The sequence below is a fragment of the Quercus lobata genome, chromosome 11, assembly GCF_001633185.2.
Source record: "Quercus lobata isolate SW786 chromosome 11, ValleyOak3.0 Primary Assembly, whole genome shotgun sequence".
Taxonomy (NCBI): domain Eukaryota; kingdom Viridiplantae; phylum Streptophyta; class Magnoliopsida; order Fagales; family Fagaceae; genus Quercus; species Quercus lobata.
Window position 1 is genome coordinate 46,533,992 of NC_044914.1, and position 14,346 is coordinate 46,548,337.

Genomic DNA, 14,346 nt, shown 5'->3' on the forward strand with positions numbered 1-14,346 from the left:
TCCTCTCCATTTCAAAGTGAAATGGAGAGGGTCCAGTTCACGGTGGAGATTTTTTTAAAAATGATCCACGTACATAAACGCGCCACGTCATAACTTAACCCACTAAACCCAAACCACACTTAACTACGCTTAAACTAGAGACTCTTTTAACTTAACCTGATCCTTCAGCTACCCAAAAAAGCAAATAACTCCCTCTTCCTTCAGATCTTTCTCTACCCAAAATTCAAAAACTCTCTCTCACCATTGCTCAATCTCCATGGTTACAGCTAGCAGCCACTGCGTCCTACACCTTCACTACCGGCGGAGTTCCGGTACATTCCTGTCTCTCTCCTTCGGCCGCTGGAGGTGTTATCGTCGGTGCCACCACCATTGGTGGCTGTCGGGTCCTCCTCTCTTTCTCTTTATTGTCGTTTATCTTTTATTTTTTCTTTTTGTTTCTCTTTTCATTTGCCTTTTAGAATTGACTGAATCCCTTAGAGTTTTGTTTAGTGATTGGGTTTCCTTTTGAGTATAAAGCTTGATGATGTGCTTTGGGTTTGAAAAATTGGGGCTTTTGGGTACAGCCGAATGTGTTTTGATTAAGTATCTGCCTGTAGTTGTTGTGTGGTGTTGTCTTTGACATCAGTCCAAAAATTATGTTGCTTGGTCATGAGCTCATGATGTATGCTAAAAATCATTATGAAATTTCTCCCTTTTTTTTCCTAATTTTTTTAGGTATCTGTTCTTTTTCTAAATTTGGATTGACTATGCAGATGGGTATTTTGCTGGTGGATAATATATTTTGTTTCTTGTAGTTCATTTTAAAGATATAAACTGTGGCTCTTGATAGGTAATGAGGTACAGTGTTTGTGAGCTTAGAATTCTTGATTTGTTATGCACAACTGGTTTTCTAAGCTATATTGCACTCTTATTTGCTTATCAAAAAGTTTTTTCCCTCCTTTCTTGATTTCTTTTAGCCGAAGGTTTTATTATGTCTTTTCCAACTAGTGGTATATGTTGATTTAGTGCTGACATCTAGAGATTTCTATTTATGTAGGTGTTAGAAGTTGACAGTAAGAATGTAAAAGCTCTGTACAGTGGTATGGTAAGGTCCTTTAGCTGAGTTCTTAATGTGGAAGTTCCTAAGCTAAACCCTCAACAAATTTACATATTTAGTAGTGATAGTGATCTTATAGCTTCATTTGTGCCTGCTGTTAGTTTGAAATTTTGATATATGGTTATCAGTTTATCATTGAAATCACTCTTTGTTATTTTGTTAGGTTGAATGGCATGATTAAATGGATGCTATACCCAATATGGGAAGCTGCTGCCGTTGATGAATGGTTATACAATGGCGGTCCTTATGAGCTAATTGTTCTATCACCAAGAGCGAGAAAAGGCAGCTGTTGGAGGTGGAGGGGGATTAGTGCTAAATTTTAGATTGTTTTTTGTTAGTGTAGACCACATGTTCTCACTCTTGTATAAGTTCTTTATACAAGTTCTACCATTTTGGTGAAATCTTGTAGAAAAATATATGTTTTGGATATATGTAGAAACTTTGTTAAGTTAGTGTGTGTGCTGTGCTTAGTAGTGTGTGGGTGGTGCCTAGTAGTGTGATGAGGTGTGCCTGTTGTGGTGATAAAGGGTGCGTGTACTTGGCTATATTGAGGCATGTGCAGTGCAGGTGCATGATGTGAAGCTTAGCAAGTGATCAGATAGTGAGAGTTATACAAAAAAGAGTAACCATGTCGCCAGGAAGCTAGAGAAGCATCAGCAAGGTCATACACTTGATGCACATATCAAAGAGCAGTTTGGGGGCGGTAGGCTGTTGGCATGCATCTCTTCTCGACCAGGACAATGTGGTAGATCTGATGGGTGAGCACAAAATTTTTTACATTTTTTCTTTTGTATTCAGTTTTGTGTCGTCTTATTCTGTTTCCAAACCAATTTGTTTTTTCTATCAGATACATTTTGGAAGGAAAAGAACTTGAGTTCTGTATGAAGAAGATCCAAAGGAAGAAGGGGAAGGGTGCCGCAGCTTAAGTAGTTTATTAGTCATAGTTTTGGTCTTTTTGCAACTTGTTTTTGTTACACCTGCCTAGATGGGCCAATGTTTATCATTATTGATGGATCTCTGAAGATTTTGTGGCATGTTTAGTTGTTTCAAATTAGATGCTTTAACTAGTTTGTGATTGACAAGAGTCAGACTTAAGCAAAAATAGCACTTGTTGGGTGCTGCCCTCTTTATCCATCATTCTATTGTAGTAGAATTTCTTTTTATTGTTATAGCTGTGCTCTTTTCATGGTATTGCCAGTTCCTGTAATAGTTATATTGCAACTTTTTCCCTATAGTAAAATTTAGAACCCAGACCTCTATATCCAATTTTAATGCTTTTGTTCATCCCCTCTACATTTTGGCAACTATGGCTTTGTTCTTATCGGTTTTTACACTGCAAAATTATCAATTCTCTTCTTTAGGCTTGAGTGGTGCTCAATATTTGTAGCAATAATCTGATTCCTTTCCATCTTGACCACAAGCATTTTACTGATTATTGTACACCTGGTTGTCGTTCTTTGTAGAATTAATAAATTAAACTTTGGGAATGGCCATATATTCTAGACGTAACATTATTTTAACTTAGGGGTGTGATTTGGAGTGGGAATTGGAGTTGAAATTGCAATTGGATTGTCAATTCCAATTTTAAAATGTTTAGAATTGGATTGGAATTTGATTCATTTATCCTTTTGGATGTCTCATGGTATTAGATACCATATTTGATTCAAGTGGTTCAATGTAAGTATTGCATTTGCTTCATGTGATTCAATGCAAATAGTAGATATTGACAATATGCTTTGACAAGAATTGTAACTTGCTCTGCATGATAAGTTGTTCCAAACGTGAACTCTAAAGATCTGTAAATTAGATTCCCTTCTTATAGGTTTCATACATGCAGAAGTGTTGTTATTGGACCAATTTGATTAAAGGGGAAGAACCTTGCTGTTGATTTCCCAAATTTAGGAGTGCAGCAAGCAATCAGCGACATACGGCAGGGGGCAAATATTGCTTGCAAATAACGGATTCTAAATCAAATTTATAGTTCAAGATCAAGGCAGGGGGCAAATATTGCTTGCAAATAACGGATTCTATATCAAATTTTGTAGTTCAAGATCAAGTCAAGACCATCGAGTTGTGCCAGTCAAATGTTACAAAAGCCCTATCAAAGTTTGTGGAGAACCCCTGCCTTTTTTTTTAGTCTAGAGTGCTATTGGGGTGCTACTTTTTACTCGGGACATTCTGGTTGAAACTTGAATGTGATACTTTGTCCATCTTAACAGGGGGCAAATATTAAGGTTTTTCAACTGTCTTTGAAAAGGATAACATTGTTTGTATTTTACCCTTAAATAAGGGTTTCAAAAGAGAAAAAAATGAAAGCAGAAAAGTTGAAGCAAAGAAACAAACAAGGGACATCAGGTGCTTTCTAACAAGAACAATGTTCAGGCAAAGGGTAAACCAGGCTTCAACACATCCAACACAACCTCAATTCTTATATTGTAGTGAGGACAGTGACAAACTGATAATGCAAGTAGACCATTGCAAGCATAAAATGACCACTTTTATTAGAAGGATAATACATCTCACTGGTTAATTTGGTACCACTCCACTAATCTACATTCCATAACTGTTCACTGAATCTAACACAACCTCAATTGTTTCTCAAAAAAAAAAAAAAAAAAAACCACAACCTCAATTCTTAAACTGTAGCTGTTTAGACCTTGCTGTCAATTATCATTGGCACTGGCTCCTGCTTTTGCGGTGTATTCTGCTCATACAAGACACAAAAGCAATCACTAATGAATGACTTCAAAGACATATCAAACTAGAGTAATAAATCCAGACAAAAGACAATGTTTATAAAGGTTGGGGTTGGTGAACTTACTGCTGATCTTGCTTGCTCTAATTTGTTCATCTTTGCAAAGATGCTGCCATAAAACTGGGCATTCTTCTTGTCATACTCTCTCACTTTCTCCTTCAAAATCTTGGACTCCAGCTTCACATCCCTGACAACACAACCAACATCCTAATGTAAATGACTAAAACCCTGAATTGAGTGAATTGTACTGAAGATAACACAACCTTTTCCAGTTGACAAGAAAACATAGCCCATTATTGACAAAATTAGTGAACATACCTGTTGTCTGGGTCTATCTCAAGAGCCTTTTTGATATCCTGTTCTGCCAGATCCAAATCAACAAGTTGTATGTATGCTTGTGCTCTCCTGTACAGAGCTTTTACATTCTTACTGTCAACTTCTAACACCTACATAAATAGAAATCTCTAGATGTCAGCACTAAATCAACATATACCACTAGTTGGAAAAGACATAATAAAACCTTCAGACTAAAAGAAATCAAGAAAGGAGGGAAAAAACTTTTTGATAAGCAAATAAGAGTGCAATATAGCTTAGAAAACCAGTTGTGCATAACAAATCAAGAATTCTAAGCTCACAAACACTGTACCTCATTACCTATCAAGAGCCACAGTTTATATCTTTAAAATGAACTACAAGAAACAAAATATATTATCCACTAGAAAAATACCCATCTGCATAGTCAATCCAAATTTAGAAAAAGAACAGATACCTAAAAAAATTAGGAAAAAAAAGGGAGAAATTTCATAATGATTTTTAGCATACATCATGAGCTCATGACCAAGCAACATAATTTTTGGACTGATGTCAAAGACAACACCACACAACAACTACAGGCAGATACTTGATCAAAACACATTCGGCTGTACCCAAAAGCCCCAATTTTTCAAACCCAAAGCACATCATCAAGCTTTATACTCAAAAGGAAACCCAATCACTAAACAAAACTCTAAGGGATTCAGTCAATTCTAAAAGGCAAATAAAAAGAGAAACAAAAAGAAAAAATAAAAGATAAACGACAATAAAGAGAAAGAGAGGAGGACCCGACGGCCACCAATGGTGGTGGCACCGACGATAACACCTCCAGCGGCCGAAGGAGAGAGACAGGAATGTACCGGAACTCCGCCGGTAGTGAAGGTGTAGGACGCAGTGGCTGCTAGCTGTAACCATGGAGATTGAGCAATGGTGAGAGAGAGTTTTTGAATTTTGGGTAGAGAAAGATCTGAAGGAAGAGGGAGTTATTTGCTTTTTTGGGTAGCTGAAGGATCAGGTTAAGTTAAAAGAGTCTCTAGTTTAAGCGTAGTTAAGTGTGGTTTGGGTTTAGTGGGTTAAGTTATGACGTGGCGCGTTTATGAACGTGGATCATTTCTAGAAAAATCTCCACCGTGAACTGGACCCTCTCCATTTCACTTTGAAATGGAGAGGAACGGGATCCCCTTTCCCTGGGGTGGTTTCTCAAAAAAAAAAAAATTATATTTATTATTATTTTATTATTTCTATTTCTTTTTTTTTTGCAAGACGAACACGTTTCCTTTGATTTTGGTCGACAAGCACTATCTTTCTGGATGTTGCTGAGGGCTGTAGGCTGTACCTCACATGTCTTTGTTTGATTGTTTCCACTCTCCAAAAAAAAAAAAAAAACTTTAAACGTGAATTATTGCTGCTGTGCAATTAATAAATGCAGGAGCTACAATAATTGAGTTGGGCCTGACTGATTTAAGACAATGTCTGTCTGTATGGCTCACCCCAAGCTCAAGAAAGTTGCAGGCAGTTTGGCGACGACGAAGTGTTGTGAAAATACCCATAAAAATAAAAAAAAATAAAAAGTGTTGTGAAACTATGTTTAAGTTAGGGAATATTGTAAAAATATGTGTTGTGGTATTTAATCAATGAAAAATATTGTTTAAATAACAATATTAAACACCTCACTAATTTTTGAAGAAAAATGATAAATGAATCACAAAGGTTTTTTTTTGTGGTAAAAATAAGTTTAGATGAGGGTAGGTTTCAAAGAAGACTTATATTAGACCTATAAATCGTTCACTAAAAGAGGACGGTTAGCAACAAAACTCGAACTTAGGTCTTTTGAGCAAAGTGTTCGAGCCTTATTAACTGAACCAACTTCCATCGGCGAATCACAAAGTTTATTTGCTATTATAAAAAAACTTATAAACTAATGTGATAATATAATTGAATATGAAGATCCTCAATGACATAATTTGTTCTCATTTATTAAGGAACCAGGTTTGAATCTTCTGTCTCTCAATTTTGTATAGCTAATGTAGTAAAATTGATCGATAGGTAATTTTTTTTTCATTTTCTTGTGCTTCATTATTGTATAGAGCTATCAGCTATGTGCTAGTTTGCAGTACATATTGTATTGTTGTATTACACACTATACTGTATTTGTGTACTGTTAGAATTTGATCTTCAGGCTTATATAAAGGACTTTTATATACAATCTATAGTTTATACACAAAATACAATTGAAACTTAATATTTTTTGTTCATATTAAAAAGTTGGCACAGTTTATAAGTATAGTAAGATTTGCAATATACCTGACATTACTCTAATTGGAAAATGTTAATAAGGTTAGAACTTACAAGTGAAAACCACGTATGGCCAAATCATGGTCTACTGACATTGTCCTCTTGTTTTTTTTTGGTTCCTTTAAAAAACAAGACATTGTCCTTTTTTACCCAAAAAAAGAAAGAAAAAAAGACATTGTCCTTCACCACTTGGAATGTAGAATCTTTTGCATTGGTTTGCGTGCAATCAATTATCAATGTGTGGTTCCTGTTATACAGGGGTGGTTCTCATCAAATAGGAGACATTGATGGCATGTAAGTATGTAACTAATATAAAAGATATATATTGTTAAACTTATTGCATACAAACTGTATTATATTTGTAATTAGTTTGCACGTAACCAGTGTGTCCTAGTATATATGATTCACAAGTGTGGTTCCCATCAAATATGAGATATTGATTGCATGTAACTGATGTAAAAGATAGAGTTAAACTTGTAATATACAAATTGTTTTACTTTATATTTGTAAAAGATAGAGTTAAACTTTTTGTAATGACTTAAGGAAAAGTATTAGCTACATTTGTGCTATACCTCAAAATGATTAGTTACAATTAAAGTTTTTTGTAGTTATTAATAAATCCAAGCTAGATCTACCCAATAAATGACAGATGTGAGACTCAATACACACCTGCACAATACACTTAGAAAATATCCAAATCAAATCTAGGATGTCATAGTACCATTTTACACACCCTCAAAAGCAACTGAAATTGTCACTTGATTCAAGTCAAGATTACAATTGCTTTCAAAAGTGTGTATAAAACTATGTAAAATAGTTTCTGTGTAACAAACACTACCTAGGTGGATATTTCTCCTAGAACCTAGCAGGGGTAGGTACATTATTCAAGTCACAATTTTAGTTACTTATGAGGTTGTGTGTAAAATTATGTAAATTAGTTTCTGTTTACCAAACACTACCCATATGGATATTTCCCCTGTTGGTGGTAGGTACATTATTCTTGTGCCATTAGTGAGACAGTGGCTACCATTGAGACTCTCTCAATATTTAAACGGTAGAGCCATGCACCTCTTCTAGTGCATAAGGCTTCATTGGAGCATAGCATAGAGGTATATCAGATTACAATGGGTCAGTTTGGAGGGCCAGAAGAAATGGCAATTACACTCAACAATGGCTTCCAGATGCCGATAATCGGCCTAGGCGTTTGGCGCATGGAAAAAAATGAAATGAGAGACCTCATTATCAATGCCATCAAGATTGGTTATCGCCATTTCGACTGTGCTGGTAACTTTCACTCATCACTTGTAGCTTATTGTATATGTGGAACATTTCTTCTGTGTTTTCAGCTACTCATTGTGATTACATTGTATTCTTCTTCTAAGGTCTAACTTACTTATTTGATTTGTGAAATAACAGGCAAACTGTGGGCAATTTAAGACGTTAGAAGTTATAAGCAAACTGATTATTTTCAATTTTGCTTCCAAGTACGTTCTAGTTAATCTAGCTGAAGTTTGAAGCTAGTTCCTACAATGGACACTTGTTACTATATATTGTGAGGGTTTTATGGTATAGGCCAAAATACTAGTTGAAGGTCTTTTCTTTTCATTTTGAGAGAATAGTGTTATGTTGTTGAAGCAATATGAATCATATGATTGTTTAAGTCGTTGAATCGTATATCAGGTAATAGCGACAAAAATATGTTAATATAGATAATTTTAGATCCAAAAACGCATTGCCTTATTTGGTTGATACGAGAGAAAAGAAAAGTAAAGACATCAAATCTATGAAGCCCACTGAAGATAGTAAAATTTAGTCTGATGGGCCTATCTTAATGGGCCTGACGGATGGGTACTGTTTGGTCTTTGTAAAGATGGGCCCACGCGCTCTGAAGGCCCATCGCAGACAGACATGGTAAGGGCCCATGATCCGAAATCTCTATTTGCCTAGAAAAGCCCTAAGATCCAATAAGGGAAATTGTATCAAAGTCCCATATTGGAAAGATCTGGAGGTTAAGAAGAAAAGCAACTCTCTACCACTATAAAAAGGAGTAATATTCACGCAAATCAAGGTAAGATGATTTGACCCTCTCTAACGCCTCAAAATAACTCAAGGGACGAATTCTGACTTGACCTTTGAAGGGCTTTTGGCCGGCACCACACCGGTGCTCTGTAAGGGTTCTTCTTCCGTTCGTTCTTGTTGTGCAGGTTCATTGACTCGCGAGTACGGTGTGACTTATTGGTGACAATTCTCAACGTCATCACCCACCTTTTGTTCTTCGTCCGATTTGGGCAGAAATAGAAAGAAACAATGCAATGAAAATGTGTACTATCACATATTTGGTCTGAACAATGTCATTTTCACGGATTGGGTATTGCAGCTTATGCAATTCACCCACTTTCTCTCACAATTTTTTTTTATAGTTTTTACTTTTTAACTTTCCCTTAATATATTTCAACTTTCAATTTTAGCCATGGATTACAATTGCATTAAGTACAATACCCTAAGTATTGTATTGCACCTGATCTAAATCCCATGTTTACAAAAAAACTGACAATTGATTTGATAAGTTTGCACTAATTTTTATTTAAGTCTACTATTGATATAACTTTTTTATCTATTAATAATAAATCACATCGACAAATGTGAAATTTTTTTATGTTTATAGACTCTTTCTTTGAGTTTTCGTGACTAAAAAATTATATTTTTCCATGAGTTTTTATCCCCTTTAAATTCATGTGGGCATAGAAAGTAAAATATATAAATTTTTCTTTCCACTTCCCTTTCCTATGCAAATTAAACAGATGAAAGATTAATATATTTTTCTATCTTTTTTTTCCTCCTCCCTTCATTTCCAAACATATTTTCATTTCCCTTACTACCAATTTCTTTCCTACCTCTTTTCTTTTCTTTTTTCTCGCCCCTCACAACCAACCACAATGTTAGAGTGACGGTCAATTTTGACTATAAAAATGCACTTGGTTAGGTTGCTAAGAATGTTCTAATAGAGTTTTTATTCTTTGTCCAACTTTTTATGTTTCACTAAAAACAATTTGTCACATATTCTTTTATCTTTCTTTATAAATAACCAAAAAGTAAATGGAAAAAAAAAAAATATATATATATATATATATATATATGCATGCATAGTGCAATTGATGAAGTATGAAGTGAAATACAAATTTTGTGTTATTAAATTCATTGATTCATTTTGAGTCGTTCATAAGATAAACAATGGTTAGTTAACAATGGATTGAGACCTTGCAATATTACCATGCAATAGAACTTATGATGACAGAGATTAAAAGAGATTAAAAGTTAAAAAAATTTACTTTTAATTTTAATATTTGGATCAAAACTTTTAACTTTTTAACCGTGTAATCTTTTCAACTTTTTCCTCTAATAAATGCATGGTGCAATAGCCCTAGCTATGGTGCCTGATCTAGATCCAGTTGACAAGGTTGGTTGCTTTGCAGCTCACTACAAGAGTGAAGCAGAACTTGGGGAGGCACTTGCAGAAGCATTTCGGACTGAGCTTGTCAAGAGGGAAGATCTTTTCATTACCACCAAGGCCAGTTTAACTTCATTTATAATTAAAAAAAATTTATTTTATTTTTTGATTTAGTATCAGACTATAATTGCTTAATTATCTCATAAATTCAAGCAAAATGAACAAAGTTTTCTTGGCTTTTTTATGTCCTAATTGCAGCTGTGGAATTCAGACCATGGGCATGTTGTGGAGGTCTGTAAAGACAGTCTGACGAAGCTTCAGTTAGATTATCTGGATCTGTACCTTCTTCACTTCCCTATAGCCACCAGCCATACCGGTACTTCCTGCTTGCCTGTTTCATCATATTTGGTATCCTTGTCTTCAGTGTAGTGTAGTAGAGGCCACAGTTCATGGCTGCATAACCCGAAACAATAAATTTAAAGTCAAAAACTTTTTTTTTGCAACTAGTGAGGGGTTTGTTGTGATCGGTATATAATAAAAATACCGGCAGTAGTGTACACATGTGAAAGCAAAGTTAGTTCAATCAGAACTTGCCACTTTAACAAGTTACAAAAATATTGAAAAAAAATATAGAGAGAGGTGCCAGTAGCATTGCTTGGCTAGAAATCAAATACAATATGATGTAAAAATGAGACTTCAAAAACAGAAACTATTTGACTTACAGTAACTTAAATAATGTTTTGTTGGGTTTATTCCATGATAAAAAGTAGCAAAACCAGAATGAGACGAAAAAGGGTGTGTAAAATGAGATTACTTGATGGGATCGGAGGTTTCTAGACTATTATTAGTTCACTGGTTAAAATGTCCATATCTTGCCTCTCTTTTGTCACTTTGTCAGTCTAGTTATAAATGATATTCTGCACTTTGGTAATGCCATCAATTTGAGTTCATTTTAGCTTTATTGGGCCCTTGACAAGCAATTAGAATCATGGTCCCCTCATGTATGGTGATTTACACTTTTCTCAATCTGTTGTATTCCAAATGCATGCAGGAGTTGGCACAACTGCCAGTGCACTGGATGAGAATAAGGAGCTGGACATAGACACAACCATATCCTTGGAAACTACTTGGCATGATATGGAAGATCTTGTTTCCATGGGTCTGGTTCGTAGCATCGGGATCAGGTGCAACTGGCCTATAGCTAGCTAGCTTCTAACACTTCCAATTACTTTCCTCTGGAGGCATGGGAATAATGCATCCCTTTAATAACTCAGCATAATTTCTTGTGACTTTCGTGAATATGTGTGATGTCTCAATTTGATTAATTATGTGATATGTGTGATGAGTCCCATATTGGGCATATACTGGGTTAAACTGGGATTTATTATCAATTACAAGAAACATTGATTGTGACTAGTCTTTTTAGGTATAGTACAGATATGGCTGACGCTTTTCCTTGGTATGTTACATATGGTATCAGAGCCGGCCCAGTAACCCCATATGGGCTCAGAGACACTGCCCCACAAATTGGACCCTAACGAGAACGTTAGGGATTTAAGTGGAGAGAAAGGATCCTCTCATTTTGAAATGGATTCGTTTATGTTTAAAATTTTAAATGACGTAACACTTTGCATACTGTTAGATCTAGAAAATAAAATCTTAATTGTGAAATTGACTATTTCCATTCCAAGTCAAATTGAGAGGATCATGACTATATTTTATTTTCCAGACTTTTTAGTATATATTCCTTTGTTATCAAAGAATTTGATTGAAATGTGCTATTCTTATTTGCAGTAACTATGACATCTTTCTAACCAGAGATTGCTTAGCTTATTCCAAAGTAAAGCCAGCAGTGAACCAGTTTGAAAGTCACCCTTACTTCCAGCGTGATTCTCTGGTCAAATTCTGTAGAAAGCATGGGATTTGTGCTACAGCCCACACTCCTCTAGGCGGTTCTGTGGCCAACACTGAATTGTTTGGTTCAGATTCATGTTTGGATGAGCCAATTCTCAAAGTAAGTTCACTCTTCATACATTGCCTGAGAGTGTTCATTTGGATGAACTTAGTTTCATTGGCTTATTTAGTTTATTTTGTGTGTTGCATAAAAGTACAGATGATACTTTAAAACAATACATTCTCTTTTATGATGAAAATAAGCTCAACCAAATAGGAGAGTTCATCAAAGATGAGTAGTCTAATGTTTTCTTCTTTCAGGGTCTGGCTAAGAAGTACAAAAAGAGTGTGGTTCAGATTGTTCTTCGGTGGAACATTCAAAGGAACACAGTTGTCATTCCAAAGACATCAAAACTTGAGAGACTCAGAGAGAATTTCCAAGTTTTTGACTTTAAGCTGACCAAAGAGGACATGGACTTGATCAAAACTATAGATAGGAAATATCGGACCAATCAACCCGGCAAGTATTGGGGCATAGATGTGTACGCATAAAGTATGTCCAATATTCTAGTAATTGCTCATCCTCAAGTGTTAAGGGAACATGAGCTATTGAACATCCTAGTGATTTTAGTCTGGCAATAAGAGGAGTTTAAGAACTTTTAGATCGTGCATGAGAGCCAAAACTCCATCATGTGAAATTCTTTGATGTTATGATCTTTAATTTGACTTTGGCCTTGTAATGTGAATTCTTTAAGTACCCTCTGCTATGTAATGGAAGCAATGAGAAAATGGGAAGGATATTCCTTGATATATCTTGATGAATTTATCTTCAAGTAGATCATTTTCACTTCCCTTACTCTTCTCAAGATTCAAATGGAGCCTAAAGGAAAATGCAAACGTTGAAATTCTATGGCTTATTTTTTTTTTTTTTAAAAGAAAAAGAAAAAGAAAAAGAAAGAAGGTATCTAAGTTACTAACTTTAACCCACCTTTATATATATATACACACTATTTGAGGAAGAAAAAGTGAAAACGTTAAGCTTAGTGGTCCTATTTTATAGCCAAAAAAAAAAACTGTTTCTTTATTTTTTATATATAATTTTTATTTTGAAAATCTAATTTATAAGTTGATTAAGCAATTTGAAAATCAATAGAAGAGTGACCTTATTTTTTAGGTAATGTTTTAGTGGGAGTTAGAGTTGTATTTTTACCGGATTGTCCTTTAATTTTGTCTCTCCTTAAACATAGGAGTGTAGGAACATTTTTGAATCAAAAAAATGTGAATCATAAATAGAGGAAACCCCTTAAACAATAGTATAGATATATAATTTTGAAATAGTACACTAATATTGAAATATTCTATTCTAATGACCAATCCAAAACGACTTCTAAGATATATAATTTTGAAATAGTACACTAATATTGAAATATTCTATTCTAATGACCAATCCAAAACGACTTCTAAGATAGTGTGGGGCCCAAATGATTTATGGGCCAAGCGCATCTACCCGGGGAGAATCCAAAGGCCCAAGCCGAGGAAGGCTATGGCCCAAACTCGACAAAATAGCCTATGGATACCGCCGAGAACAGCTCAGTTCTCGGCAGACCCAAAGTCCCCCCTGAAAGAGGGGTAAAAACGGTATAGGACTGAAACTTGGAAGAAAGATCTAAAATATCCAGGGAAAGCTGCCCTTACTGACATTCAATGCTCTGAACCTGACAGAGCCGCATTTTTTGACTTTTACAACCACCCCCAATGACTTTGAATATGGGCTGATGGGACAAGTATCAATCTTGGAAAGGTTGACCCTATACATGGACGAAGGACAATGAACGCAGGCAAATATAAAAGGAAAAATAAGTAATCTAAAGAAGAGGCAGGGAAAAATGGCCAAAAACCAGAGCCTCCCAGCCCACTTCCAGGAGAAAGACTCCAGGGGTGAAGGAAAACTTAACCTTGTATGAACACCGCGAAAAACCCACCGCCTGTCGATCAAGGCCTAGCCTTCCAAACCCAAGCTCTACAAATGATATTGTTTGGGCCTTTTTACGTGCGAACCCGACACCGTTAAGGTCCGCCACGAATCGCGTCCTTACAATTGGCGCCGTCTGTGGGAAAGGCTTGTGTGTTGGTATAGGATGTGGGTCGATAGAGTTTCTTCGTTATTTCTAACCGTTGGTTATAGAGTTCTAGTATAAAGTTCTGCTAGGGGCTACGTTTCTTGACTAGGGGCTTGGCTGAGGAGCTAACTCCCTTAAAACCAAGGTCCCCCGTAAAGAGCAAACTAGGCACTTGATAGCGTTAATCATATGGATAAACTCTAGGGGCTTGGCTGAGGAGCTAACTCCCCTAAAACCAAGATCCCACACAAAGAGAAAACTAGGTTTTGGACAGAACCAAGGCATTGCATGGTCCATGGGGTCAAGCCTATGGGGAAACCAACTACCTGGATGAGGAAAACTAGGTTTTGGACAGAACCAAGGCATTGCATGGTCCACGGACTCAAGCCCATGGGGAAACCAACTACCTGGATGAAGAAAACTAGGT

General features: G+C 35.8%; 1 protein-coding gene and 2 long non-coding RNA genes across 4 annotated transcripts; 2 read left to right on the forward strand and 1 right to left on the reverse strand.

Annotated features, from left to right (window-relative positions):
• Window positions 1-452: 452 nt before the first annotated feature.
• Window positions 453-1,748, forward strand: LOC115969428. The gene is made up of 3 exons (XR_004086965.1): window positions 453-837; window positions 1,037-1,084; window positions 1,260-1,748. It is a non-coding gene; the product is annotated as an uncharacterized LOC115969428 (long non-coding RNA).
• A 1,685-nt stretch (window positions 1,749-3,433) lies between these two features.
• On the reverse strand, window positions 3,434-5,310 carry LOC115969602. 2 transcript variants are annotated; one of them, XR_004087012.1, is made up of 4 exons: window positions 4,952-5,310; window positions 4,170-4,297; window positions 3,918-4,038; window positions 3,434-3,800 (listed from the first exon to the last, which is right to left on the reverse strand). It is a non-coding gene; the product is annotated as an uncharacterized LOC115969602 (long non-coding RNA). The 2 variants fall into 2 exon arrangements; XR_004087011.1 differs by having other exon boundaries at window positions 3,918-4,058.
• A 2,185-nt stretch (window positions 5,311-7,495) lies between these two features.
• LOC115969345 (NADP-dependent D-sorbitol-6-phosphate dehydrogenase-like) lies at window positions 7,496-12,571 on the forward strand. Its single transcript, XM_031088967.1, has 6 exons — window positions 7,496-7,742; window positions 9,932-10,026; window positions 10,165-10,282; window positions 10,958-11,090; window positions 11,701-11,920; window positions 12,121-12,571. Exons 1-6 carry the CDS (start codon window positions 7,583-7,585, stop codon window positions 12,349-12,351), a joined length of 957 nt encoding a protein of 318 aa, XP_030944827.1. The 5' UTR covers window positions 7,496-7,582; the 3' UTR covers window positions 12,352-12,571.
• The last annotated feature ends 1,775 nt before the right edge of the window (window positions 12,572-14,346 follow it).

Coding starts and splice junctions, on each gene's coding strand:
- LOC115969345 (XM_031088967.1), top strand. CDS start 7,583: ATGGGTCAGTTTGGAGGGCCAGAAGAAATGGCAATTACACTCAACAAT. Junction 7,743..9,931: donor TCGCCATTTCGACTGTGCTG/GTAACTTTCACT, acceptor GTTGCTTTGCAG/CTCACTACAAGAGTGAAGCA. Junction 10,283..10,957: donor TATAGCCACCAGCCATACCG/GTACTTCCTGCT, acceptor AAATGCATGCAG/GAGTTGGCACAACTGCCAGT.